Source organism: Branchiostoma floridae, chromosome 1, assembly GCF_000003815.2.
Source record: "Branchiostoma floridae strain S238N-H82 chromosome 1, Bfl_VNyyK, whole genome shotgun sequence".
NCBI lineage: Eukaryota > Metazoa > Chordata > Leptocardii > Amphioxiformes > Branchiostomatidae > Branchiostoma > Branchiostoma floridae.
Genome location: NC_049979.1, coordinates 10,248,368 through 10,275,844, shown reverse-complemented (window position 1 = coordinate 10,275,844; position 27,477 = coordinate 10,248,368). Strand labels below are relative to the sequence as shown.

Genomic DNA, 27,477 nt, shown 5'->3' with positions numbered 1-27,477 from the left:
GATAGTGAATGATTTGAACACTTTTCTAGAGGTGTCAAGACCGGCAATGTCGGTCATACCGTCAACATTTCCAGATTTATAGCCAACCGTTCTGATAAACATTAGTAAAATCAACTCATTGTAGGAGATGTACGTTGACTGTAATGTTTTGCATTACCTTTTTCCTCCCCAGGAAGAGTAGCAAACACTAAAAAAAAAAAAACTAATAGTCCCTTTTCACCTTCAAACATCAATTAACAGCAAACCAGTGATATGTAATGTACAAAATTGCACGTACCCCAAGCAGGCTGGACATGGCCTCGGACATGACCTCTAAGGTCCTCGCAAAGGGACGAACTTCAGACGACCGTTTGCTCCTTGAAAGTTGCGTCCGTGTAGTGCCATTTGAAGCACTAGACGTGCTATTTCCCGACGTTTCCCGTCCATACATGGCAGCTCTACTCTTGGCCGACTTCTCGAAGAGCAGAAATTGCCTCTTCAGAAATGCGTAGATGCGCTCGAGCTTTTCCTGGTAACGTGTAGATCGGGGCGATGTTCCGGAGTCTGTCTTCAGAAGTTTTTCAATCCTCTCCTTCAACCTGTTGAGACTTGTGTATGACTGTCGTCCACGCCGCCACTGTTGTGGTGCCGGCCTCGTTCTCTGTAAGAAAAGAATAAATGAATCTTACCATACCACACAAGAGTCTTAAAAAATTGAAAATAGACTACTCTATTGTTTCAAAGAAAGTTGTATTCGTAAGACAGAGTCGACATTTTGTCCAACATAAATTTGACATGTTGCTGACGCCGATGGCGATATCTGACAATGTTGATGTAAGAACATCACAACTAGAGTTCGGGGACCTCATACCTCCATGAAATATTTATTGCTTTTTTGTGGATGGTATGTATGTTTATAGTCGGTTGTATTTGAGAGTAATGGTTATATAATATAAATGTTATGGGAAAGTAGTGGTGTATTTATTTAATGACACAGAGGATGTCCATCTGATTAGTAATTATCAAAATGTGACACTTAATTGTGTAATGTGCGTTTAAGAGGTCGACGGCATATGGTAGCGTGGTGTTCCTTAAGCTTGATGTTTGGCATTTAAAATGTCTAAGGTTGTCAGCATTATTGAGGTTCGACTATGTGCCTCAGAGCTGTGTGGTGGGAGGAAGTTGGGAAACTCAGAAAGAAGAAGGGATGTGGCCAACTTTAGTCAGATGGTGATTTGATTTTCCACCAATATGTCATAACATCAGCTGTTCACACGGTACAAAAACGAGATGCACACTTTCCTCTGACAGCCCTACACCAACTGTAAGATGAATACTTGGCGCCAACCCCGTCTGCTAAAAAACAAGTACCATTGGCTACGAAAGAGACAACTAACAACTGTCCCTTATCGTAACAAAATCAGAACATCTGTATCGCCCGTAAAACTTCTGACACCCAACCCAGATGAGAGGACCTAATGGCATTTTAATCACCATGTCACTCAAATCAGCAGTACAGTATGTGAGACATCCATACCTGTTAAGCATTATCGTTAAATGTACCTCAACTTCTTACAATTATATTTACGCTTCACATCTCCATGATATCCTTAGCAGACATAAATAAAACTAATTATCATATTAAAAAAACTCGGGGTTCCCCAAACAGCTGTCACCTCACCATCTGCTTGGAGCTAAGCCCATTAACAAACACATAAAGCACGATGCCTGTACCAAAATATCTCAAATATAGGGGTGATTTCTGATATTATTACATCAATTATAACGACAGATACGGCTCCCAAAATCTCATCGATTCGAGCTTTCATCACACCCCACCAACACAACAAGTATGAAACCAATCCATCCAGCCGTTCTTGAGTAATCATCTACACAGACAGAGACACATAACAGAAAATATAACCTCCATTCCATGACATTTCATGGAGGTAATAAAATTTCAAATAACTTACCTCTGCAACATGGTATTGTAATGGATATCTATCTTAGGCCTGACGAAAGGACTGTTCGCTGATGGCGGTGTATAACCAATACGACAGGACATGCTGAATGTTTGTCATGTTCGTAGGTATCCTGGAATCCAGCCTTGTTCGCTTTAGTCCGCTCCCGAAGGTCGCTACTTTGTTGTCGGTGGGATAGCGACCTTCGGGAGCGGACGAAAGGCTCATTCTCATTTAAATGTAAAAAATGCTGTCGCCTGCCTTTGCGACTTGATATGCAGAAAATTTCACAAAAAAATCACTAGTTCCTTCGTTTTTCCACAATCCCTGTAGTGTTTTACAAAAGATACAACATTCATATTGGTTGATGGCTTGGAAGATTATCATAGCCACGGGTGGGATTTTACTCAATAGAAATTGGCTGTCGCCTGAGAAGACACGAAGAATTCAAATAGTAGCCCCAAATGTAATAATTCAGTTCACAGAATGATTGTCGGCAGGTAAAACCAGCCACCCAGGCCCTTTGCCCGATCACGTCAGGTCGCTACTGTCACTGATCTTGGAAGCTGTGTGAGGTGGTTTATGCCTGTCGCCAGATTCTGTAACAAACGTTACCACCACGAGTACGATGGTTGCCACGGTTATATTGTCCACGTATAAGACTAGAAATGACCGTTTTTTTAACGCTGTACAGTTTTTCTGGCTTTCTAAAGAAACAAGAAAGTGTTGTTGACTGCCATTTGTATCCCACCTTGCTTAACAAAATGTTGTACAGAAATTACTGTAACATGTTACTATTGTTCGATGCTGTCTAAGCTTTCTATTTGACCTGGTATAAATAAGCTGCCCACTTTTTAAATGTCCCTAGGGATGTCCACTTATACCTGCATGTTGTAGTCATTAATGTAAGTCCTTTCGAAAAAAAAACAGGGTAAAGTCTACTGTTGTAACAAACGTTACCGGTAACATTTGTTACCTGCCCTGTAATACATTACCAATGGGACAGAAAATAATAAGTTGCCATTTATTGGCTATGATTAAAAGAGGAATTTTCCTAAACAACCAGGTAGTTTTCACCGAAAATAAAGCCGATTTATGTTTCGACCAAAAAATGCCTTTTTTTACATTTCAAAGAGAACGAGTGTAAAGAAAACAAGACTGGACTCCAGGCGAGTTCGTAGTCAAATCTACAGAATCATTTTCATTTGAATATAAATGTGAACAATGTAAATGTTGAAACCATGCCTACGTGTATGTTGGCATCATCCTCATGGCGTGAATGTTGATTGTCCCGATAAGCAGAAGTATTGCATAAAAGAAAACAAGCGCAAGACCTGAAGGGATAGCTTCTCTGGAAGAGATGGTACATTGTGTCACTTACGTCAGATGATCGTCTGTTCCTCGGCCGCTGCGTTGGCACCCGTGGAGAGTCGTTGGAAACGCCAGACGCGTTGGTTGTTGGTCTTCCCTGTCCTCGCGCCACGGTGCTATTGGCCGGCCTTTCAGCCTGTAAAATCTGTCTCTTCAAGAGATCGTAGATTTGATTCAGCTGGCGCTGAAGACGTTTAGCTCGGGGCGATGTGGCTGGCTCTGCCTTTAATATTTTTTCAATCTTTGCCTTGACTCTGTTGAGCCTTTGCTGAGATTGTCGGTTCCGCTGTCGTTCCAGGTACTGTTGCCGTGCGCGTGCTGTTGTCGGGTTCCCACTCTGTACTTTCTGTAAGCGGCGAACAAACGAATGTAAATTCAACTCCTGTCTAAAAGCAGTATTTTAGCTTGGAAACATCAACATCGACATTGATACTACAAGTTGAGGCTTCACTTGAACACAGAGGTAACACATTTTTATGCATCGGTACATTCCCATATTATTCCAACTTTACCGCTGGACATACAAGAGTGATTGGTATTATCTGAAATGGCGAAATTGACTTCCCCTTTATGAGAAAATGCCGCTAGTAAGGTTGAGGTTAGATAAAAATTAATTTTTAATTTTTATCCACATATCTACACGCTAAGTCATGCACATACACTCACAGTTCCGCTTACTTTTCAACATATCAGTTCTGTCTTACTTTTCAAAACCATGAAATGGGTATGTGTAACATTGCCTAATTTAGATACTTGCTGCCGTGATAACAAATAGTAAAACGAGTATTGTATTCACTGTTAGCTTACCCTCTGGCTAGAGATGTTGCTTGTTCTGTTCGTTGGCTTCCTCCCACCCCAATCAACAGGCCTGTACTTGCGTCGAGTAGCATACGTATTCCTGGAATGATGGTTACTTGTACGTGCTGCGTGGTTCTTTCTGGCATTCATTCGCTCCATATAGCGTGGCCATATATGATCTATCAATTCGATCGCGCCAGTTGCCCGGTTCGTTTGTTCTCGGATCGGTTTTAGGTGGCCTTTTATCACGCTGTGATCCAACTCGACTCCGCGAGTCCCGTGGGCCAGTTCCACGCTCTTCAACTGTTCCACGCTTGGGGACAGTTCCACGGTCTTGACCAGTTCCACGCTTTGGGACAGTTCCACGATCTTGACCAGTTCCACGCTTTGGGACAGTTCCACGATCTTGACCAGTTCCACGCTTTGGGACAGTTCCACGATCTTGACCAGTTCCGCGCTCTTGACCAGCTCGGCGCTCTTGGCCATCTCTACGCTTTGGGACAGTTCCACGCTCTTTACCGACTCCGCGCTCTTCACCATCTCCACGCCCCTGACCATCTCCACGCCCCTGACCATCTCCATGAACGCTACCATGGTCTTTTGTTCCTCGTCCAGTCTGGGTTGGCCGTGCATCAGGTTTCAATCCACCTCGTTTCCGCCACTTCTCTGGAATAGCTCCCACCCTTTCTTTATCTGAATCAACCCGATCTATCAAGTGACGGCTGGAGGACTGTGTGAAGAAAGGCTTCGGTTTGGGCACGGGTGGTTTGCTCTGTTGTGATTCCCTCCCCTTTCCCCTGTCACGGTTTTGTTGATTTATGGACGACATGGGCCGTTTTCCATTCATCATTTTTTCGTCCAGTGTTGTAGGCCGCTTCTTCAGCTCTTGTGTGTGAGAATTTCGGTATTGCTTCGATTCTGATGGATAATCGACTCCTTGCTTCATCTTGTTTGGATCCTTATGTCTTGGCCTCTTCACGTCTGTCTTGCTGAAACGTTGATCTCCCGTCTTGGTAGAGATCGCCTTGTCGTCCCACCCTGCTGCCAGTCTCCTTCGGCTTTCCTCATCCACAGGCCTGCTCAGCGGGGCGTCATCGGATGGCATATGACGATATGGGATCCCTGTTATGTCAGCAAAATGTCAATCTTATCAAGAACTACCCCTCAACATGTTCGGCAAGTATTACAAATGTCAATAGCCTGGCCATGGTATCCACCGTCTTCCTGCATCGGTTCGCTCCTCTGATCGCAAATTTTCGGCCGGAAAGCGATCAGAAGAGTGGACTGGGGTCAGAATAGGATGGATATCAGGCTCGGCTTTCATATAATTGCTGCTTGGATGTTTGCTACGCCCATATTTTGACATCAAGACTGCGATTACATCCTGTATCATAGCTTTAGTCTTGGGCGCGCGTGCGTGTATTTTAGGCAACAGCCATGGGAAGGTTTTCCAAACATTTTGGTCATGTATGATTCCCCCAACAAAATGCACAAGTACAGTTTTTTTTTACATTTCTTCGCAGCTGTGCCCTAGTTTCGGTTAATTCGCGTTCTTGCACAAGGCGATGGGTATGATTAAACGATCGAGGGAGGCTATTCCATTCTTCTTCGTACATTATAGGCACACATAACTCAAAACTCAGTATTACGTAAATATCCATTGTCCTTTGTATTGTCAATATCTTGAGATAGGTGAAAGAGTACTGAGGTGGAACCCTACACTCTCGTGTTCGCACAATTGATTGGCATATCTAAAACAAGAGTACCTTAAAGATTTTGTAGCAAAATAGATATAGTAGTATGACTCAGCATATCAATATAAGGGAACTGTGACACTATTTGCTGTTTTGTTGCATTAAAACAATGAAGCCATGACAATTTTCTTTAACTTGTAAGCTCAATTCTAACATGCACTTGGGCCGGATGACGTAATAGAACTGATAGGACAGGCATCCAGGGCGACTCGATCTTCTCTATCTCAGACAGATGAACTGACTCTGATACGGACAGCAGTTTATGAGGAGATTCTCAGAACAACGCTCGCCATAGAAACACGCTATGGGCAGAAAATAAAAACTCTCTTCTGTCGCTTGGGACTTTCTTCAAGTGTGATCGATGTCACACGTTACGTGAATGCTGCTTTATTTGGAGTAAAACTACAGAAATCCAATACATCATGGGTATCGCGCATACAATTCAAATTTCAGCTTTATCTTTATTGAAAATTAGTTACAACTACTTCATGTATGGATGAATCCAATATTTTCCGTTGCTATGGAAGTATCGTTTCCTTAGCAACTGAACTAATTGTATACGGGGTGTGCTCACGACGAGATGCTTATTTTTGGGTTTCTCCCCTGGACTATTGCGCTTCTAAGGGAAATTAACTGTGGCATACATAACTTGTCCAACTTCTGAGTAAAGGTTGTCTCCATCGGACACCATTGTAGACTGAAAATATAGTAGAAACTGTCGAAACCCGGGGACATGTTGTCACAGACGACAGCGCACTGCATGGTCGCCCACCTCTAGCAATATTACCCTTTGGGTGCAGGTTTTTATGACCAGTAGAGAGCTCCGGATTAGGGAGCAACAGGGGGAAAGATACAGCTATAGCTATAACACGGTCTATGGCTACGTGCAAGAGGAAATTCTCTGCTGGCCTGAAAGTTATCTGTGCAGAACTCTCCTCTAGTTAAGTATTTCATCATTCGTACCTTTGCGTTCGCCCATGGCGTCATTCCCGTAAGGGTGGCGTCTCGGTTTAGCCGCTTCAGCGACGATGTCCTTTCCGATATTCACCAGTGGCTCAACCATAACGTCAACTGGTGCAGCAGCCGATTCGTCCTTGAGATCGGCATATTCGGAGACGTCGGCCGGCTGTATGAAGGCGTCGGCGCCCTCCGGGGGAGAGGCAAGGCTGTTACTCACGACCATGGCCGTCATCAGTGCGACCAAAAGCCACCTGGCCATGGCTCTCTGAAACGATAACAAACGTTTTACTCATCGTCAGACCTGGGTGGTTCAAATGTGCATCAAAAGATCCATCTCAAACAGCCACACAGGTGGATGTTTCTTGCACTGTTTTATATGAAGGATAAGATGTGAAAACACAAGAGTTGTGGAAAACTGAAGTACACGGTTCAAACACTTACTGGTGGAGTTCACGACTCGACTTGAAGACTGTTAAAGACGTTTTTCTTCAGACCGTTGTCTTTAGACGTTGTGGCGAAAGCAGGACCTTCGTCTTATGTGCGCCACTAGCAGAGGCGGGCTTCTTATAAGATTCGCTATAATCTCCTACTACCATGGCAACCAATGAAATTTTCATCAAGTTCAGTCATTGATTTATTTAGAACTATCGCGCAACAGGAATGTGTGGGAAAAGGACCACCAGGGTGGCCACAGACGTAACCATACATATGCAGGATTTTACGAATTTTATCAAACCTGTCTATTGCGACTACTCAGGAAAACGCGAAGAAAGCAGTCACAGTAGACTGATGACTACTCCAGACAGGATCACTAGATCAACGGAATTTCAAACAATCATACTAATGTGGAGTCAGGTGCAGAAGTTTGGCACAATGCATGGAGACCAGTGTGTTGTTGCAATAAAGACTTGGCGATGCACATGAAATATTTTCTATACAATGTCAACCTAACACAATGATTATACATGTGTACTCTAATAAGTGAACTTAATAACTTCTTCTTGCTTCTTTGTGATGGTGAAAATGCTGGAAATCATGTGTTTTACTATCGAAGGTTTGTTAAAATTCATTAGAAATATGAATTTAAGAAACAAATCTGGTCTGTGAAATATGAAAGCTAAGCTACACATGAACATGACAGAGGCCTCATGGGTACACTACAACAACTTTTGATTTATTGTTCTGTTCACTTGATCTTGTTCACTACTTTGGGCCAACACTACTTTGGGCTAACATCAGTCACTGCCCATGTGTGTTGAACATACTGTGTCTAATTCCTAATTCAACTTGAAAAGTGTAAAAAGTGTGTCATAACAAGAATATTCAAAGCTGCACAATGTACATGTATTTCTATCTTACATGTATGTACGTTTAACCAATGTCTTACCCTGCTCTACACTGACAGTAGTTTGTACAGGTGTTGAAATGTGATAGATTTTTGTTCTCTTTACAAACATGTCTTTAGATAAATACTTCTATCCATTCTTGATCCATAATAGCTAAACACTGATTCCTGAGCTAAGGATAGGCTACAAGTGCATCCAGCTCCAGAGGCCAGATGACACCATTCAATTATATTTCACACACATCTGAGATTATTATAGCAAAGGAAAATGTTTATGGTGGTATTGATTTAAACTGTTACTTGTAACAAAGCTTGAACCATTCTGCATTAAGGGTTTACAGGTGTATAAACATTCATAGTTTGAAGAGACCTTGTCCATCCTTAAAAGAAAATGTGATATGTTACATTTCTAGATAATGGGGAGGGGTCCATTAGCCCCCTGGCAGCGAGAAATTGTGCAACAAAGGCTACTCAAAGCCATACAGCACAGCAATACATGACACTATACATGCCTCACATACATTGTATATGCTGTATATATTCACAGCTATCTATAACAATTACATAATTTACTATCAATTACAAACTATAGTTCTATTTTTTTTCTCTCTCTCTCTCCTCTGTACAATATACAACTGTAATACTCTGCTGTTTGTGGGATCAAGTGAAAATATACAGTCCTTTCTTTCCTCTATTGTACAAAGTGGGTAATGATACCAAGTCATCCCGTAGAGCTCAAACAAGCTCATGCAAAAGAGTTGAAGTGAAATAAGTGAACAAAGGAATGCTTAACTTACTCTACTTTAACACTGTTACAAGATTACACCTAATGGTGTCTGTGCAATATAAGCTGTCTAATATCTATGAAACACTGATTCTAAAATTGTACCCCACAGTACACCGGTGAGACAACCTGAAACAAGTCTGACAGTTCTTTTTCTCATTTTACATGGCTCTTCTTGAAAATAACATTCTGAAAACAGGAATAGTAATGTTAAGTTGCCTGTTATCTTCTTACGGTGTCCTCTATGTTAACAAAGCTATTGTAAAAATAAAAAAATTTAAAAAGCCCAGATATGTAGGAAAAAAGAAGAGTTCAGGCCAGAACCCGTCACATTGAAATGGCACCTCACATATTACGTGCTAGATTGTCTGCTATGTATCAGATTACACAGTAGAGACTGCCCTGTGTTACGTCCACTTGTAGGTACTGTTGCTGTAGAGAGAGGCTTGTGTAGCAGGCCACAGGAATACAAGGAAAAGCACCAGTCCTGCCACATACAGCACAGACAGGAGGACTGCCCTGAGTTTGCTCCCTGTAAAAACGTCCGCGAAGTTGGGAAACCCCATCTCATTGCAGAAGGCATGGCAGAAGTAGGGACCAATCAAATGACCTGAGGAAATACAAGTTGGCTCGTCAATGCTAGTTCATTTGTAAGATAGGCTAAGTGCAAACTATCGGTATCCTCACTCAATAACTTCATACAGGCTATACAGATACAGATAAGCAATGTACATGTAAAGACAACATGATAAACATTGTGTCCCATACTGAAAATGTAGTCACAGATGGAGGCTTCTTGCTAATGGGATAAAACTCAAAGTACCGGTATACATAAAAGAAAATTACTCAGATGGATCTAAATAATAATAATAATAATCATCTGGTGTATTTTGCCAGCCAGTAGGTACCCAAAGTATGAGTAATGAGGCTGTTTAAATAACACATCAAAAATCCAACAATTTATCCAAAATCTGACTTGAAAAAATGCCACATTGTTAGCTATTAAACACAGCTAAAGCAGTTTGTAATTTCCTCCTCAAATCATAACTAGATCAAGGGCACTAGTTCAGTGAAATAGTCCAATTTGTAATTACATCCCTGCAGAGGAAAGCTCCTTGTTACCTTTGCCAGAATGGCTAAGGTTATGTTTTGGGCTTGTGAGTCTGTGTGTCTGTGTGTGTGTGTGTTAACAGCATAACTCAAGAAGTCTTGGATGGATCCCGATAATATTTGGTAGGTGGGTAGGGGTCGGGAAAACGAAGGTCAAGTTCGATAATGGGCCCCCTAGCGGCTTGCTAAGGTACTGCAGCAGAACCTCAATTTTTGATATCTCGTGTTCTGGACATGCTGTGATCATGATTTTTGAGTGGTAGATAGCCCTCGAGGAAGAGAGTAAGTGCTGTGAGTTTGGGCCCCCTAGCGGCTTTTTTGGAACTGCAGGCGCCGGTTTCCTTTCAAACTTTGGATGAGAATAACTCTACAACGTGTTGACGGATCGTCATGATTTTTGGTATGTAGATAGAATGAGTGATGACTTACATAATGGTATACTAATTATGCAAATCAGCAGCTAATTTTCATAATTAATGAGGAAAAATTATAAATCCACTACATTCCATGATAGGACTTTCAAACTTGTCACATATGTAGCTGGGAAGGAGAGAAATGTCGACAGATATCAATTATGCAAATGATCACCTCATTTGCATAATTAATGAGAAAATATTAACATGTTGACGGATCATCATGTTTTTTTGTATGTAGGTAGCGTAAGTGAAGACCTACATAATGAGATAACAATTATGCAAATCAACAGCTAATTTGCATAATTAATGAGGATATTTTATAAATTCACTGCATTCCATGATAGGGCTTTAAAACTTGTCACATATGTAGCTGAGAAAGAGAGAAATGTCAATACATATTTATCATGCAAATGATGATCTCATTTGCATAATTAATGAGAAAATATTAACGTGTTGACGGATCGTCATGATTTTCGGCATGTAGATAGCCTAAATGAAGACTTATATAATGTGATACTTATTATGCAAGTTAACAGCTAATTTGCATAATTGGTTAGGAAAAGTTCATAAATCCACTGCATTCCATTATAGTACTTTCATCAAAGTTGTCACATATGTAACTGAGAAAGAGGGAAGAGAGTAAGAGGTGTATTTAAAGACTTTGAAAGAGAATAAGTCAAGAATGGATCAAAGGATCATCATGATTTTTTGTATGCTGATAGCTTAAGTAATGCTTGATACAATTTGATATCAATTAATTGTAAATTGGGATCTAATTTGCATAATAAATGCCGAAATTTTATAAACCAACTCCAAGCATTTAATTATAAAGAAAATGAAATGAGTAACGCATTTGTCTACAGACATCATTCTACATAACAAACCTGGTTTATTTGGCAAAGGTATGTGTTCGTGGAACTCTAGTTACTGTTGTTATGAGTAATCCAGCAATGACGCAAATCTTGAAACTGTGTTAGACTATTAGGACCACCACACTTGACATTAAAAGGCAGAATGTAAGATGTATGATCCACCCACGTACATGTACTTATATATGAGACCACCCACCTGTTCTGACAAACAGAAAGGCTGTGTACGCCCCAAACACTGTCGTGTAGGAAAACTGGAACACTGTGGAGACATTGGGGAAAACGTGTTACACACAGGTGACTTACTTTACCTATAGCAACCCAAGGTTTACACATACAAAGGCATGGTAGACATCTACTTAAACTGCAAATATCAGTCTAAAAAAACAACTAGACTTCAGTGGGTGATAGTGTGATACCCGGTAGTTAAGAATAGCAGATTCATTGTGAATGTCTAGACTGATATTTGCCGATACAATTGTGAAAGGTGCATCTTTTTTCTATAACCTACATGTATAACATGAATCTATACAACCTCATGATAACAATGGATAAATCTGGTCATCAACTTTAAACTTACTAGTGAGCATCCATATAACCTTGACACTCTGGTCTCCAGTCTTCAACCTCTCAAATACATGGTGAATGTGTGCTGACAGGAGTAGAGAAAAGAATACGTTAGTTCAAGCATGTCATATAGATAATATAGACAGAGTCTGTTGTTGAAAAACAGTATCAATATCTCGTGAAACCACCAAATATCACCTCAGATACATGTAGACTCACCATAAAACACAAACAACCAGAAACAAGATGAACAATGTACCATTTAACAGTTGAAAGTGTCCATGAAGTATCTTACGACCCTTACCAACACCGAAGAAGAGTGGACAGACGACCACGGCCAGCCCGGGTCCCAGGCAGGGGATGAGCAGAGGCAGCATGCAGGCACGGAACACAAACTCCTCTGTGAAGGGAGCCTGCAGCAGGAACATAGCAGGTAAGGCCCCTTTCCTCTAGACGGTGGTCGCCAAGAGACCACTGAGCTACCAAAATTGGACTTGTGTGTCCCAATGCTTGATGTCAAAATTGGAATATGATGATGATGCAAGGTGATGAATGGCATATTGACCAGCTCAGCCCATGACATTTTCTGATTACTGATCTTCCAGCACTACAAAATCTTCAGGACCATCCATCTTGCTATCTATCTGTATAGATAATGGTTTCTCCTTTATTGTTAAACTATTCATGCATCTTGTGTTGCATGTTTCCAGCATTCAGCATCATTCTTGGTTAAGAGCACAGGCATTACAAACAGTACAAAACACATAAAAAGAGAAGGCACCGCACAAACCACGATGAAGTTTCTCAACCACAGCACGTCCCTGTAGCGGTACTTTATGTACATCATTCCTGTAGAATACAAGAAGAAGCAGCACATAATGGGAAAACATCCTTCTAAATATTTTGAACACAATCAAGCTATTTCATTGATAATTGCTGCTCAGCATTAGAATTCAGTACTATTTTTACCTTTGCCAGAATGGCTAAGGTTATGTTTTGGGCTTGTGAGTCTGTGTGTCTGTGTGTCTGTCTGTGTGTTAACAGCATAACTCAAGAAGTCTTGGATGGATCCCAATAATATTTGGTAGGTGGGTAGGGGTCGGGAAAATGAAGGTCAAGTTTGATAATGGGCCCCCTAGCGGCTTGCTAAGGTACTGCAGCAGAACCTCAATTTTTGATATCTCCTGTTCTGGACATGCTGTGTTCATGATTTTTGAGTGGTAGATAGCCCTCGAGGCAGAGAGTAAGTGCTGTGAGTTTGGGCCCCCTAGCGGCTTTTTTTGGAACTGCAGGCACCGGTTTCCTTTCAAACTTTGGACGAGAATAACTCTACAACGTGTTGACGGATCGTCATGATTTTTGGTATGTAGATAGAATGAGTGTTGACGTACATAATGGTATACTAATTATGCAAATCAACAGCTAATTTGCATAATTAATGAGGAAAATTTATAAATCCACTGCATTCCATGATAGGACTTTCAAACTTGTCACATATGTAGCTGGGAAGGAGAGAAATGTCGATAGATATCAATTATGCAAATGATGGCCTCATTTGCATAATTAATGAGAAAATATGAACATGTTGACGGATCATCATGTTTTTTGGTATGTAGGTAGCGTAAGTAAAGACCTGCATAATAAGATACAAATTATGCAAATCAACAGCTAATTTACATAATTGATGAGGATATTTTATAAATTCACTACATTCCATGATAGGACTTTAAAACTTGTCACATATGTAGCTGAGAAAGAGAGAAATGTCAATACATTTTTATCATGCACATGATGATCTCATTTGCATAATTAATGAGAAAATATGAATGTGTTGACGGATCGTCATGATTTTTGGCATGTAGATAGCCTAAGTGAAGACTTATATAATGTGATACTTATTATGCAAATTAACAGCTAATTTGCATAATTGATGAGGAAAAGTTCATAAATCCACTGTATTCCACTATAGTACTTTCATCAAAGTTTTCACATATGTAACTGAGAAAGAGGGAAGAGAGTAAGAGGTGTATTTAAAGACTTTGAAAGAGAATAAGTCAAGAATGGATTAAAGGATCATCATGATTTTGGTATGCAATTCGATATCAATTAATTGTAACTTGGGATCTAATTTGCATGATCAATGCTGAAATTTTATAAACCAACTCCAAGCATATCATTATAAAGAAAATGAAAGGAGTAACGCATTTGTCTACAGACATCATTCTACATAACAAACCTGGTTTATTTGGCAAAGGTATGTGTTCGTGGAACTCTAGTTACTCATTTATGCAAAATGGAGGAAAACTAAGAGAATCTGTAAAACATTGTATGACTTCATGATCTATTGGACACCCTAGCTTAAGACTTTGCATAAGCGTAAAGCCCACGGTATGTGCTATTAAGGCAGGGACACCCCTAATGTAGGGCTTGCATGGCAGGTCCATTATCCTGGTTGCATTACTCTACCCCTTACTGGTGAATCCTCCAGGATAATGTAGTAGGACCTTTGGGGGTTGATTCCGTGACACCAGGAACATCTATGCCTTTAGTCTTCAACCACATTGTCAAAGCTGAAGACAGGGTTTTTATTGGCCATTGAGTTCACAGCAAATACTTTGTACAGTATGTCCACTAATACAGCAAAACATAACGTTTTCATAACCTTGTAGTAGTTTACCAACTGCTCTTGAAAAGCTACAGTAACTTTTCTTTGGGCTACGCCCTGTCAATTTCTCTAGGAATGTAACAGAGAAACTTAAATCATGCCAGAGCTTCTTGTTGCAAACAAACTCACATGTTGTGACAGAAATTCCAACAATTAATGCTTGAAACAGAAATGATCACTCTGTCTATCCATTTACCTATTTTATTCCTTCAACCTATCAATATACAATTTTTTGGTGAGGAGCATTAGCCAGTACGCATTGCTTCATGAATGCCAAGGCACTATGCTATGGCTTGTACATTTCTGAAAATAATTTCTTGGTAGACTACAGGATATAGGACAATTCTTTTCCATAACCAGTGGGTACTTACTTGGTTACATTTCGATGTCTCTCAGACACCTTCCTCAAAACTTCTTACTGGAGTTCTGCTTCTCACCGCTATAAGTGGCCGATACATATAAGTAGCGGCGAGAAGCAGAACTCCAGTCAGAAGCTCTGAGGAAGGTGTCTGAGAGACATCGAAACGTAAGCCAAGTAAGTACCCACTGGTTGTGGAAAAAAATTCTCCTATATCATATGGCTGTTACAGTATATGTATTTCTGAACATCTGGTCTGCAAAACTAAAACCAAGCAAATAATCATAAGCCAAGTAAGCCAATTAAACAAAACAAAGCCACTGGGTATACAATGAAAGAATATAACACTTTCTTTACTGCCACCCAAAAGCAGTAATGCGTCATACAATGGTGACAGGCTGTAACATGGTTAAGCTTCATGTATTTAGGACAGATTCTCCTTTCCCTTGACCGACATAATTTTGGACTCGTCTTATGTGTGACTTACGACATTTCTATGACTTGCCAAATCCAGAGGGAAAACAACATCAGGACGTCAACCTCTGCATGTAACCAGGCAACAAAACATTCTCATCTGTTTGGATAATCCAGACAGAGAGATTTTTCATGTTTATTAATTAACATATCAGTACGATTTCACAATTACAACACAAGAGAGGGGACATCTGAAAATAACCGGTCCTTTTCAGTACCTCTTTTGAATATTTCCGAGCGTCTCTGTTTCAGTTTCTTGCTGGGCAACCAAGCAGCTTTGTATCTGTTTCCAAGCCCAAGGAAAAATCCAATTAGGGAAGAGAGTACCAAGTGTTTATTTGCTATGGTGACAGACTGACAGTTGCAATTTCAGCCCCATCTCAATCAACCTGGAAAATACATCTGACAATCAAATCACACAGTCATGTGCACCGTATCAAAGTCACATAAAATTGAACAAACAGTCACTAGAAGCAGCTGCCCATCATGTTTCCTTTAAAGATCCTGGAGACTTCCTCACAAATTAGTTTTCATTCCCACACACAAATAAGTCTTCATTTCTACTGTGGGAAGCAGCTGTTTTTTCAGCTCGTTTAATGAAAATTTTAGATTGATTTTGGTAATAACATTCTGCCATGAGACTTCAGTGGTTGAGACATTTGATGATATTTTTTTTCCCAATTTCTATGTTGCTATCCTTTGCTGCCAAGGAGAGATTACTTTGAGAAAGTGGCTTGCATTTTGAAGAGAATAGATTGCTTCTAATGGCATCATTCATACAAGGTTCATCCCTGCAGTGACAGCTCTTACATTTCCATACATGATGGCTTATGCTGTGTACTAGATGTCTTCAATGGATCCAAAAATTTCTGAAGAAACCAAGTATTCTGCACTAGAGCTTTAAGTTGACAAGCTCAGTTCTATAATAATAATAATTTAAGTGTTTTTCAGTTTGAATTATGCCAAACCATATCACGAAAGGTGTTCACTTGGCATTATTAACAAGCAATCACAAGAGTGAAGAGGGTGAACTTCACTGCAACAAATCTATCTGCCATTAAGGATTAAGTACTGCAGAAAGGGAGCCCAGCAGGACCCTTATCATTACAGTACAGGCTACAATCCCACTAGCACTCGTGTCTTTGTGAAAATTAGTCCTTCTCTTGACATTGCCGGGAGTAAATGTATGCTCTCTCCTGTGGTAGAGGCTGCAGTGCTATTAACAGCTTGCAGGGGATTTGGACACAACATCCTACACCCTCAGGCACAAGCTGGGTTAATGTACATAACAACCTTTATATTTGTGCTGACTTTTCCTGACCCCAAGATGGAATAAGTAGGAGGCACAGGATATGGCATGCACCATTAGACACAAGCAGATGTACAAGAATGGGACGGTAATCAGACTGCTTATGTGGAAAAGTGCACAGGCAAAGCTTGCTGTGCTTCTGCCTTTTAGTGTTTGTGAGTTGGTATTAGAATGTTTGATGTCAATCTGTACTTTAAAATTTTACTTAATCAGTCTATCAATCAATCAACACAAGACCCTTTCCCAATTGTAAGATGCCTTCCTGACAAATAAGACCTTGACTGGTTATACAGAAATGCATGTCTGTATATGTTGTTCAAAATCTTATTCTTTCTAATGTTCATCATTGGCAGAAAATTCAGGGTTAATCCATCAGATTATAAGTCAGGCAAAACAATGTCTACACCAAACTTACCCCTTGTGATAGGAGAGTAACAGGTCCCATCAGTCAGGCACATAGCAATGGGCCCAAGGAACAGCAACTACAGGTGCAGGTACAAGTGTTAAAGATTTCCAAGTTTGATCAAGTTTGTTTATCACTGAGAAAAACAAAGGACCCAAGGTTCAAGCATATCAAAATTATCTGACTACTCTTCCTTATTCTGGACAGTACGTTATAGCTATGATATGCAAATAAATGTCTTTTGCTTCAATACAGTACTGCAAAACACTAATCCATCTAATATGATACAAATTACAAAAAGCTCTTAGTTTATATGATAACTTATGCTAATGACATGTGAAACTGTGATGTCTTGTTTTCTGTTTTAAGTGAAAATGTTGAATCTTTGGCTGTAGAGCACCAAGCCGTGAATTCCATCATAGCAACAGAAATGTACATAGAATAAAATATCGTACCATTGTGAGGAGTAAAGGTAAAGTGGAGGCCAAGAGAAAGCCTTCTGTTTGCAAGCCCAGCCACTGCAGAAGGTGGGGTCCCTACAAGACAAGATGTATGTGACTGGAGTGAAGATCATTATACAGGTATGTCAACTGTGCACAACAGGCCTAGGGCATCATTCACACAGTAATCAATTGTTGGCAAAGGTCATGGAACTCTAGTTATTATGTGTATGTTTTACAACAGGCTTTGTCACAGTCTGACAGCTTATGAGACTTTCAACCATTCCTCGAATAACACTTAACAAGCATGGTAAGGAATAACATGGCATTACTGACATTTGACACTAACACCCACTAGCTATTTGGGTCTATTTTAACTGAAATAGGATCAACTCCCCTGGATACATTTCAGATTGAAAAATTAGATGCATATCGTATATGGTAGGGTATCTGTAACACACCTGCCTTTTACCAGTGTATGAGTAGTGTCACCTTTCTTGCAAGTCAATATCTATGTATTAGTACTAAAAGCTAATGGACGGATTTCTTTGCTATGGAAAACAGAAGTCATCTACCAAAGGGTTGAAACTGACGATACACCTCTGTTAGATACATTCTAGCCTGATTAAATCACACTTCTAGCAGCCCTTCTACTGTCCAGGGCCCAATCAGCCCCTGGCAGTATGAGACTGTATAACACAGACTAGATAATTATGATTAGTTTAAAATAAAAAAAGACCTGAAGATTGATACTGGCTGATAAGATGATTGACAACATCATTGATGATGAGGTCAAAAGACTGTCACAAAAGCCATATCATATGAATGATATAACAAGTCTTTGATGACAGAGATGATTTCTGATCAATTTTTAATGATCCGATGTTGATCGTATTTCACAGTGACACCAGGATGGCACAAGTCCAACATCAACATGTGGTGATACCACTTGTTTCCACCAGGTACCAGATAATAACAGTATCAATGGGATACCCTACAATCATTGTTGACCCAGATACATTAAATGCTACAGTAGCTCCAAGCATGCAGTAACATGATAAAAAGAAGGTATATTCTCAGAAATTCTAACACGATGAAGTACATTTCTCAGTGATGTACATAATTAGTTTTACCTCTTCACTATTTCTTTTTAGCACTCTTAATCAAAGCTAGCGTCAGCTACAAAATACAGATGTAGAAGCATTTAGATTTATTACTCCTGGGTAATTATGTTACCGGGTCTTCTTACACAAGTTACAGAGTATATTGGAAACCATAACGAGAACTACAGCACATAAATACTATTAGTTCTCATTCTGAGAATAAGCCACATTTACAGGTACTAACCTGAGGGTCAGCAGAGTCCTTGCTGATGAGCCACAGATAGAGCGGTGCTAACAACGTGACCAACAGCACTCCAACAAACCTCCTCTTGACTGTGGCAGGGTGGTCCCTGGTATTGGTAACAAAACAATATAAAACCAACCATGTACTAGTGTCTGCAATGTACTTTTTCTACATTGTACATAATGTAGAAAATACAACCTTGAACATGATGTATTCCGTGTCACAAAAAGCAGCAAGGGTGACGTGAAATATATTGTGTTTTATTCTTAAAAGTTATATACACCTGAGAACTTTTAATGCCCATGGAAAAAAGTAGAAGCCAGTGAGATATTGTAATTTGTCCAGAACACCCATATCAAATATCATCACGGCCTAGGTTCAAGGTGGCCATACATACAGACAGCCACTCCAACATACAAAGACAGTATTTTGCCTTTACAAATGCAATACATTGAACCATTCATAACAATCCCATCATTAATGAGCCTTGCAATCTGCTTCACACTAATAATGTTTCTGAATGAGATGGACAACATGTAATTCCCATAGAATACGACGATGGGAAACCGTGTGGGCACAGGACCTGGTGTATTGATTAGATCAAGGCTTCTTTTGTGCCACTTCAGAAGGAGACTGATGGACACACTCTGTATCAATGCACTGGAGCAAAAAGGCCAACAGATATTGGGCAGACACCTTAAAGTACTGTAAGGCTTATGATTACTGAATGAGGAAGCACTTATGCAGGTAGGAAGCATAAATTCAATATTACTGCTGGTGCATGCAATGTAAAGACAACCAGCTGTCAACTTCATGCAAATATGTACTTCAGTCAAAACTCAAATCAGAATATTCTAACTTTGGACCCTTCATTGAAATTAAGCTAGTACTTGAAAACAAGATGAAAGGTGATTTTTTTGGTGCGCATGAAAGATGCATGTAATCTTCCAGACATGCAAGAAAAGCAATTTGACTGTCAGTAACATGCGCAAGACCAGTGGACCATGTTTACGACTGCTGCAGTCATTACCTGAAATGGATTTGTGGAGCATTAGGCTTGGGAACAATGGTCACTGGCTATTATCTTTCCCATCTGTTCTGCTACTCATGTGATCTCCAAGCAGATGTTAGCTCTGGAATTTTTCTTCTGTGCATTTTGCATCCTTGCATAGGTCTGTCAGAATGCCAGAATTTGGCACTTAGTTGTGGAGGACTGCCCTTCATTCCAGAGTAATACTAGAGATAAACAAAATGTGACAAAAGCAAGCAGGAGCTAACACCTGTTTGGAGATTACTCCACGTGGTCTCAGAATTAATGATGTAACATTAACTGTTATGTTATGAATACAGATTTTTCAGATCAACACAAAGACTTAATTTCACATTAAAAATTTTCCAGTTGCTCAAGGTAGCAAAGATACCATCACCCATTTGCAGGCATCAACATATTGAACTTCCTCATTCTTTGGGTATCAATGTTGTACAACTGAAAACAAGAGACTATGATTGTTCATTATCTAACATGTTAGATTGCATTGGCACTGTGATTCTTGTCAGTAATTATATATACTTGATTGAATAAATCTTCATTTGTGCTTAAATAATCACAAATGATTTTAATGATCTGTTCCGCAGATCAATCCAGACATACATGGCTTGTCAACATTGCTGTCGTAAAGGATGTTGGAGATTCGAATTATTTTGCATGCACAAAAATGCCTCGTAGAAGATATTTGCCAAGTACTGTAGTCAGTCTCCTTCTCTGGAGTATAGATGCAGCTGAAATCTTCCCTGTACACGCCCAGTCTGGTTGTCAAGAAGGTTTCCGTGCCAGGCGCAGTCTCGGCTCACGCACCGGCAATCAAAGGCATCAGTCGCCCCCGGCTGACGACGACCTGCGGCGGTCGACTTCACGTCTTTGATGATCATTGATCGTCATAAATCTCATTCAATATGTGGACAAGTGAGGGCCTCACAAACAACCATTCTCCTCCTGCGGCATCCTTACCTGGGCAGGTCGCTCTTCCAGGCGTACAGGCTGCCGACGTACGCCACGGCCAGGAGAAAACAGGAGCAGACGGCACCTGGACAACTCACGTGCGAAAACTCCACAGCCGCCATCTTTTGTAAACTGTACCCACAAGGCCACAGGGGGGTCACCTGAGGAACCGTCCACTCCGTACAGAGGGGTGTGGCATTGAACTTGTCAGCTTACACTTTTGATGTAGAATTGCTCATATCACTGTTTTTGGCCAATAACGCTTAACATCTTGTACCGTACTGGGTAATACATTGTAATCGAAGGATGCTGATTTCCTGTCAAGATGATGGTGGAACTATCCAATTGTCACTTAGCAAGCAATGATAAATAAAGTTAACGTTAACGCATTCATGCCCCAATGGGGATTAATGCAGTAAGATAGACGTTAGCGTCCTCAATCATGTGGATGATTATTATGGCACTTTAATCTTAATCTTGATTTATTATGTCGTTTTACATGCCTCTCCATCTTCTTAAATCATGTTTTTCATTACACCATAGCTAGATGAATTGACTGGAATCGACAAGTACTAGTAACGTTACACATATGTAACGTAACATTAGCAGTTTTCTTTCATAATTACCATCCATACTTGATATTGGCAACATATGAAAGTACATGTATGATGAGAGAAATGATGACACCTGTGAATGTTATTTTTGGTCTTGATAGTTATCATGTGAGGTGTGCATAATGTTAAAAGGACAGAAAATTTACACAAGAAGGATGACTGAAAAAATATTGATAACAGCTCACTCACTAGAAATTTAAAAAAAAAAAGAAGCATTTTACGGACAAGTTACATATGGCCATAGATGAGAATAAACAGTGAGCAATGAGTTGTTTACATTGCAGATGCTTATGCATCTGAATGACAACCGCACTTGGAAAGGGTTCAGTACATTATCTTGTTACTGTTAGTTTGCCAATTACGTTAACTACATCATCAACATGGTGGTTAGTAGTTCACTCCAACGTTTATTTACACTTTCTACAGTCATTTCACTGCTATTCCATCTGTGAACTTGGACATCTCCAACGCTTGACTGTAATGTTCAATTTTTGTCAAATTTTGGATGAGGGTACTAATTGGTCCCATCCAGGTAGTCATTTGCTTCTGCTATACAAGACACTAAACATACTAGTAGTTAACTGATCATGGTGTTGGAACACCTGTTCGAACGAGCACTCTAGAACTCATTAACTGATGTCACAACCAAAAGATTTGAATATACAGTTCCCCAGACAAGAAGCAGAAGCAAACATAGGAGTGAACTACTGTTCAGATGGTACCCAGGCTATCATTTACATGCACCTCTTGGATAATCATTACCATCAGTTCCATACATGTAGCTTAAGTCAGACAGGCGGTTATGCAGGTGGCATCTGAAATCAAGTACATGTTCTGTACCAGTATTTCATGTGTGCTTCCCCTTTCTAATATTTTAATGTTTTAAATGTTTAATTTTCCAAAACTTAGGAAACATTAACATTCATAGCAAGTGGCTTCATATCAAGCTGATATAATTTATTGCCATGTTGCAGGATAACTTACTTATACATAAAGATATTACACATTTATTGCCATAATGAATATATTTTGTATACATTCATTCCTTCATACATTATATATACATCTGGTGTATTACATTTGTACTTGCAGCCACCAGGTACCTAATGTTTAAGTAATGAGGCTGAGTTACGTGCTTGAGGCACCTCCTTGAACATGGGACCCCCGTTTTACGCCCCTTCTAAAAGACGAATTCGTTAAAATGAACACTTGCAAAAGTGTTCTCAAGGAGACCTTTCAGATTACACAACTTTGAATTAAATACATGTATGTCGAGTCTCTGTTCATGTATCATGAAGGTAACTTTTTCAGGATCCATGTCCTCAACAATTCTAGCTCTTGAACACACATTTCATGGTACATTTTTGGGAAGAAGTGAAACTGGCTTGGCACTCCCAAACCATCCATCATGCGATGGGTCTGCTTCACCCACTCTGGCATCACGAGAGGATCTTTCCCTCCCTGGCACAAAAATAGCTCTGGCAAGGGGCTGTTAGCTTCCTTTACTGCCTGCATAAAAGAAAGTTTTCAGAGGCAAACATGAACAAGTGCACTTTAGATATGATCTGCTAGGTGGGGTATCTTCACTTAGGCATTCTCCTACAGGACACAGTACATGTACCTTTCAATTACAGGGAAATCAGAATTGGAATTCAATGAATCAAACATTACTTCATCTTTGTACAATTTGTATGTGCTTCTTAAGAGTTAATGTGAAGTTGAGCAGTACCTTATATACTGCAGAGTCATTGTTGAGGAAAGCTGACAGAGCTGCCACACCTGCCACAGAAAGGTGAAGTCTGTAGGCCACCTGCATGGCCATGGCACCGCCCATGGAGAAACCACCTACAAGTATTAAACATGATCTCATCTAACATGTACGCTTGTCTCTCACTGCAACATGTACACTTGTCTCTCACTGAATTGATTCTTTAATTTGCATGATCTCATCTAACAGTTACATTTGTCTTTCGTTGAATTGATTCTTCAATTTGCATGATCTCATCTGATGCATACATTTGTCTTTTCTTGAATTGGTTCTTCAACTTGCATGATCTCATCTAACACAACAGGCATTTGACTTTCATTGAATTGATTCTTCAATTTGCATGATCTCATCTAACACATATATTTGTCTTTCGCTGAATGGATTCAATTTGCATGATCTCATTTAATACATACATTTGTCTTTCGCTGAATTGATTCTTCAATTTGCATGATCTCATCTGACACATCAATTTTTGCAAACTATGTTTGTTCTGGCTTCTCAGGGTATCATAACTTGACATAAGAAACTTTCTTCTATTCATTACTCTTTTCATGATGTAAAATAAAATTAAAGAACTCTACAAGAGGTGCATGCATATTGCCATGTTAGGGAAATTCTGTGGAAAAATATTAATCATGATTCACTGTTATGAATACTGTGACCAAATACACTGATAAAGGTTAGACAACCGATCCCAGACTGCCAACCCAGCTGGTTCAAATGGGGAGTCAGAGAGGCAATATATGATTATGAGATTATGTATAAATCCACCCTCAACAAGAAAGGGGGACTACGAATTGAACTCTATGGCACATGGGACGCAGCACCCCATCCATGCGGGGCATTACGATTAGCTCCTGTCCTCATGCAACAGGAGCTACTTTTACTCATTTGCATTAACCTTGTCTTGACATCACCTCCTTTTCATTCAATTCATAGTTGGGTATAAAACCTGCTCTTTTTAACAGATCTGCTAAGCAGATGTAAATGAAACGTCTGACCATTTCCAAAATTACATCCAATGAATAACAGCTATTTAATGTTCATTGTACCTAAGATTATTCTTTCCTTTGGGATGCCAGAGCTGACCTCTTCTTCTATCAGTCTGTTGAGGTGTTCACACATGATGTCCACAGACTCCATGTGATCAGGCACATCTGGTGAGATCCTATGTCTGTCAAACCACACTGTAGTCATCTGGCCCATCATTGGAGTGTAGGGTCTGTTAGAGGGTAAAATGTGGTATTGAATACTCTACATATCTCACTATATCACCTTACTACATGCAAGATGATAAGCTTCATTTTGCTTCATTTTCACATCTGGATACTTGAAAAATGATAATGATGAATACAGTACCTTTACCTAATCCAATCCCAGACTTAAATAATTACATTTGTACTTCTTGATTCATAATGTGAAAAGAAGCAATGGTGTTACTTGTTTATCAAAGTTAGCTCAAACTGACAACTTAGACAATTTAAATCAATCAAATGTGTTCCATTGGATCAATGAGTGGTTTATTTTCATTTGCAAGAAAATACAACATATTTATCCAGGAAACATTACCAGCAATGTATCTACGACTCATTTGGAGTTCATATTTTAGTACTTTTTAACAGATGGCAAAACACATAAAACATTGACTATCCCTTAGAGAAATCTATCCAAGTACTTTGATAAATTGGTTTTCGACACTGCTTTTTAGGGATCAAGAATGGCCTATGAGAATGTCTCTTATTGATTGATAATCTTTCCACTAGTACCACCCTTCAGGAAACAAGCCTCCCAGTACACAGGCAGTTGTCAACAAGAGTAATTGTGTCTATAAAACCTGTCCATATGCCACCAGATTGTACATGGACTTCATATTGTCATAGGTAACTGTGGAGTTGAATACAAAATGTGGCTCTAAAGAGCTGTCAGCAGCAAGTAGGTCAGAGTCAGTTTGTACAACATCAAGTGGATATCACAATGGTTGATATCATTATAGTTATACATGCATATAAGAAATACTGTACATGATAGTGCTAAATGCTATTTTGATGATGCATCCTGTTGCTACATTTATAGCTGAAATTGTGACATGAAATTCCATCATATTGAAAAAGGTAATTTCAACCTCATCCAGCATGTATATGCTTAGCACTTTTGGACATAGAAACAAAATCCCATTAAAAACAGAGTTATTACAGGAAACAAATGCATCTACTACTATCTTAAGGGTTGTACATGTATTTTAGTTGTCCACTGTGCTTGTGACTGTTAAGTGAATAAATGAATGTAATAATAAATCCCACCTTGGTGGAGCTGTAGGGAACACCATTCTGATGTGAGGAAATACCAACCCATTCCCTATCAGATCTTGAATCCAAGAACACACACCCTCTCCCGTATCACCTGTGAAGCAGTGATACATTACTCTTACTATTGGGGATAGCAGCTAATACAAGTCTACTACTAATAGCAGAGAATCAGTGCAAGATAAATGATGTCATACAGGGAGGGATCAGCTTTTCATAAATTTTGCTCAAATAAAAATGCTTCCAGTACCAAGTGTGCTTCAGCACTGAGTCTGAAACAAAGTTCAACATTGGCATATACAAGTGCCCGTCCAATGTTGATGCTGATTGGGCAAAGGTCATAGACATATCTTTGACAACAAATATTATAATATAACACAATGGATCAAGGAAGCCATCTAGATCAGAAAGTCTACACCATTTATAAATAGAGATGGGGGAGGGGGTATGGACTCCGTGCAGTAGGCCTGAAACACTAGAGGCGAGTACATGTATGACAGTTTTTACCCCAAGCTCGCTCCTGGGATACGAACCCGTGACCTATTGCGCATGCGCCAGACCCAGGCAGCCAAGCTTCCAAAACCAAGCACGCTACCGATGTCACCACAAAAGCTCAGAGCCCCTTGGCAACAGGCTTTTAGCCAGGCAGGCGTACTGGCGTACATTGTACGGCCTGTTAAAAAAATAATTGACACTGTCCGCCCTTATACTGGGGAGCACATCCTCTGACAAGCATGAAATTCTGATTGACCACAGATGCTGTGGCCTGTCTGACAGTAAATTTGCTTCATTCCCCCAATTTTCCACCTCAAAATGTGGGAAATGGTGTTCCAGAGAGTTATAAATTTCTAACTTTTCTGAGTGAGGATGTCCCTAGACCCCCTACAATACTCGTACTTGCAGCGCTCGCCAAGCGGCAAAAAATTAAACACCCTATGATGAAATCCTAGCTAAAAGCCTGCTTGGCAAGGATGGTAGGCGATGCTTAAACCCCACTGTTACACTACTCCTCCTTTTCTTTTCAAGATACGTCCTTGAATCTCAGAGTTAAAAATTCCTGTGGGCACACACATCTCCAGCCTGTTAACCACAGGGCCAGTGTGGGAACCAATGAAACACTACAGGCAAGTTGAACAGTTTTTACCCCAAGCTCGCTCCCGGGATTCGAACTCGCGACTCACGGGCAGACTCCTTTGCTCTTGTGCAATTTACGCCAACATAGATTAAGTTCTCCAAACATTTAGTAATTTAAGTCAAATTGTTGGCAAATTTCCCATGAAGATACTGGTGAAAACTGCACGATGTTAACATTTGGAGATAAGCTGAGGTAGAGAGTGCGGACATGCTCGTGCGCTCCCATCCATTAATAGTGGAGTACAGTCGGTGGCGCGTGACCAAATTCTCGCAGGGTCTATGGAGCGAGTTTACCCATGCGACCTATTGCGCCAGACCCGGGCAGCCAAGCTCCCAAAGCCAAGCACGTTACCAATGTGACCACAAAAGCTCAGAGCCCATTGGCAAGGACAGTAGGCCGTGCTTGAACCCCACTTTATACAGACCTGGTCACCTATAATTTGTTTCACTTTCCCTTTTGACTTAGGGACTAAGGGAGGTCACAGTAGAGTAGAGTAGAGAGTAGACATATTCGGTGCACACCAAATAAATCTATGACTGCTTTAGCTTCATACTACTCACCTGAGCCATGCAAAAAGATAACAGAAGCAGTGTGTTTGCCAGTTTGACACACAATGTTTTTCTGCAAGTTCAAAACTTTCATGGCGGCCGCCATCTTAGAGATCCCGTGATGCAACGCGGTAACCACATTCGGGACAGTGATAGCAGCAAAACGACATGACGTTTGGGAAGTTTATAATCACTAACTG

At 40.1% G+C, this 27,477-nt stretch overlaps 3 protein-coding genes across 4 annotated transcripts; all 3 read right to left on the bottom strand.

Moving 5' to 3' along the window:
- Positions 1–560: 560 nt before the first annotated feature.
- LOC118427172 lies at positions 561–5,565 on the bottom strand. The gene is made up of 4 exons (XM_035836812.1): positions 4,557–5,565; positions 4,226–4,520; positions 3,559–3,657; positions 561–640 (listed from the first exon to the last, which is right to left on the bottom strand). Exons 1-4 carry the CDS (start codon positions 4,740–4,742, stop codon positions 561–563), a joined length of 660 nt encoding a protein of 219 aa, XP_035692705.1. The 5' UTR covers positions 4,743–5,565.
- Positions 5,566–7,976: 2,411 nt separating this feature from the next.
- On the bottom strand, positions 7,977–21,095 carry LOC118417527 (CAAX prenyl protease 2-like). 2 transcript variants are annotated; one of them, XM_035823115.1, is made up of 9 exons: positions 20,919–21,095; positions 18,911–19,016; positions 17,579–17,659; positions 17,136–17,202; positions 12,696–12,763; positions 12,219–12,327; positions 11,928–11,999; positions 11,547–11,609; positions 7,977–9,562 (listed from the first exon to the last, which is right to left on the bottom strand). In XM_035823115.1, the coding sequence occupies exons 1-9, from the start codon at positions 21,029–21,031 to the stop codon at positions 9,360–9,362; spliced, it is 882 nt and encodes a 293-aa protein (XP_035679008.1). In that variant the 5' UTR covers positions 21,032–21,095; the 3' UTR covers positions 7,977–9,359. The 2 variants fall into 2 exon arrangements, with proteins under 2 accessions (XP_035679008.1, XP_035679016.1); XM_035823123.1 differs by having other exon boundaries at positions 12,705–12,763.
- A 291-nt stretch (positions 21,096–21,386) lies between these two features.
- Positions 21,387–27,461, bottom strand: LOC118430362 (lysophospholipase-like protein 1). Its single transcript, XM_035841209.1, has 5 exons — positions 27,290–27,461; positions 25,592–25,691; positions 24,344–24,513; positions 23,253–23,368; positions 21,387–23,032 (listed from the first exon to the last, which is right to left on the bottom strand). Exons 1-5 carry the CDS (start codon positions 27,381–27,383, stop codon positions 22,814–22,816), a joined length of 699 nt encoding a protein of 232 aa, XP_035697102.1. The 5' UTR covers positions 27,384–27,461; the 3' UTR covers positions 21,387–22,813.
- Between the last annotated feature and the right edge of the window lie 16 nt (positions 27,462–27,477).

Bases quoted from the DNA above. Each gene is read 5' to 3' on its own strand.
- LOC118430362 (XM_035841209.1), bottom strand. From the start codon at position 27,383: ATGGCGGCCGCCATGAAAGTTTTGAACTTGCAGAAAAACATTGTGTGT. The intron at 25,692-27,289 runs GTGAGTAGTATG...ACTGCTTCACAG, and splicing joins TATCTTTTTGCATGGCTCAG to GTGATACGGGAGAGGGTGTG. The intron at 24,514-25,591 runs GTGGGATTTATT...ACCCTCTAACAG, and splicing joins TTCCCTACAGCTCCACCAAG to ACCCTACACTCCAATGATGG.
- LOC118417527 (XM_035823115.1), bottom strand. From the start codon at position 21,031: ATGGCGGCTGTGGAGTTTTCGCACGTGAGTTGTCCAGGTGCCGTCTGC. The intron at 12,764-17,135 runs GTAAGTTTGGTG...TGTATTCTACAG, and splicing joins TTACTCTCCTATCACAAGGG to GAATGATGTACATAAAGTAC. The intron at 9,563-11,546 runs GTGGGTGGTCTC...GTATTTCCTCAG, and splicing joins CTTTCTGTTTGTCAGAACAG to GTCATTTGATTGGTCCCTAC.
- LOC118427172 (XM_035836812.1), bottom strand. From the start codon at position 4,742: ATGCACGGCCAACCCAGACTGGACGAGGAACAAAAGACCATGGTAGCG. The intron at 4,521-4,556 runs GTCAAGATCGTG...AGCGTGGAACTG, and splicing joins TGGTCAAGAGCGCGGAACTG to GTCAAGATCGTGGAACTGTC. The intron at 641-3,558 runs GCAAAGATTGAA...CTTTTCTTACAG, and splicing joins AAAGGCTCAACAGAGTCAAG to AGAACGAGGCCGGCACCACA.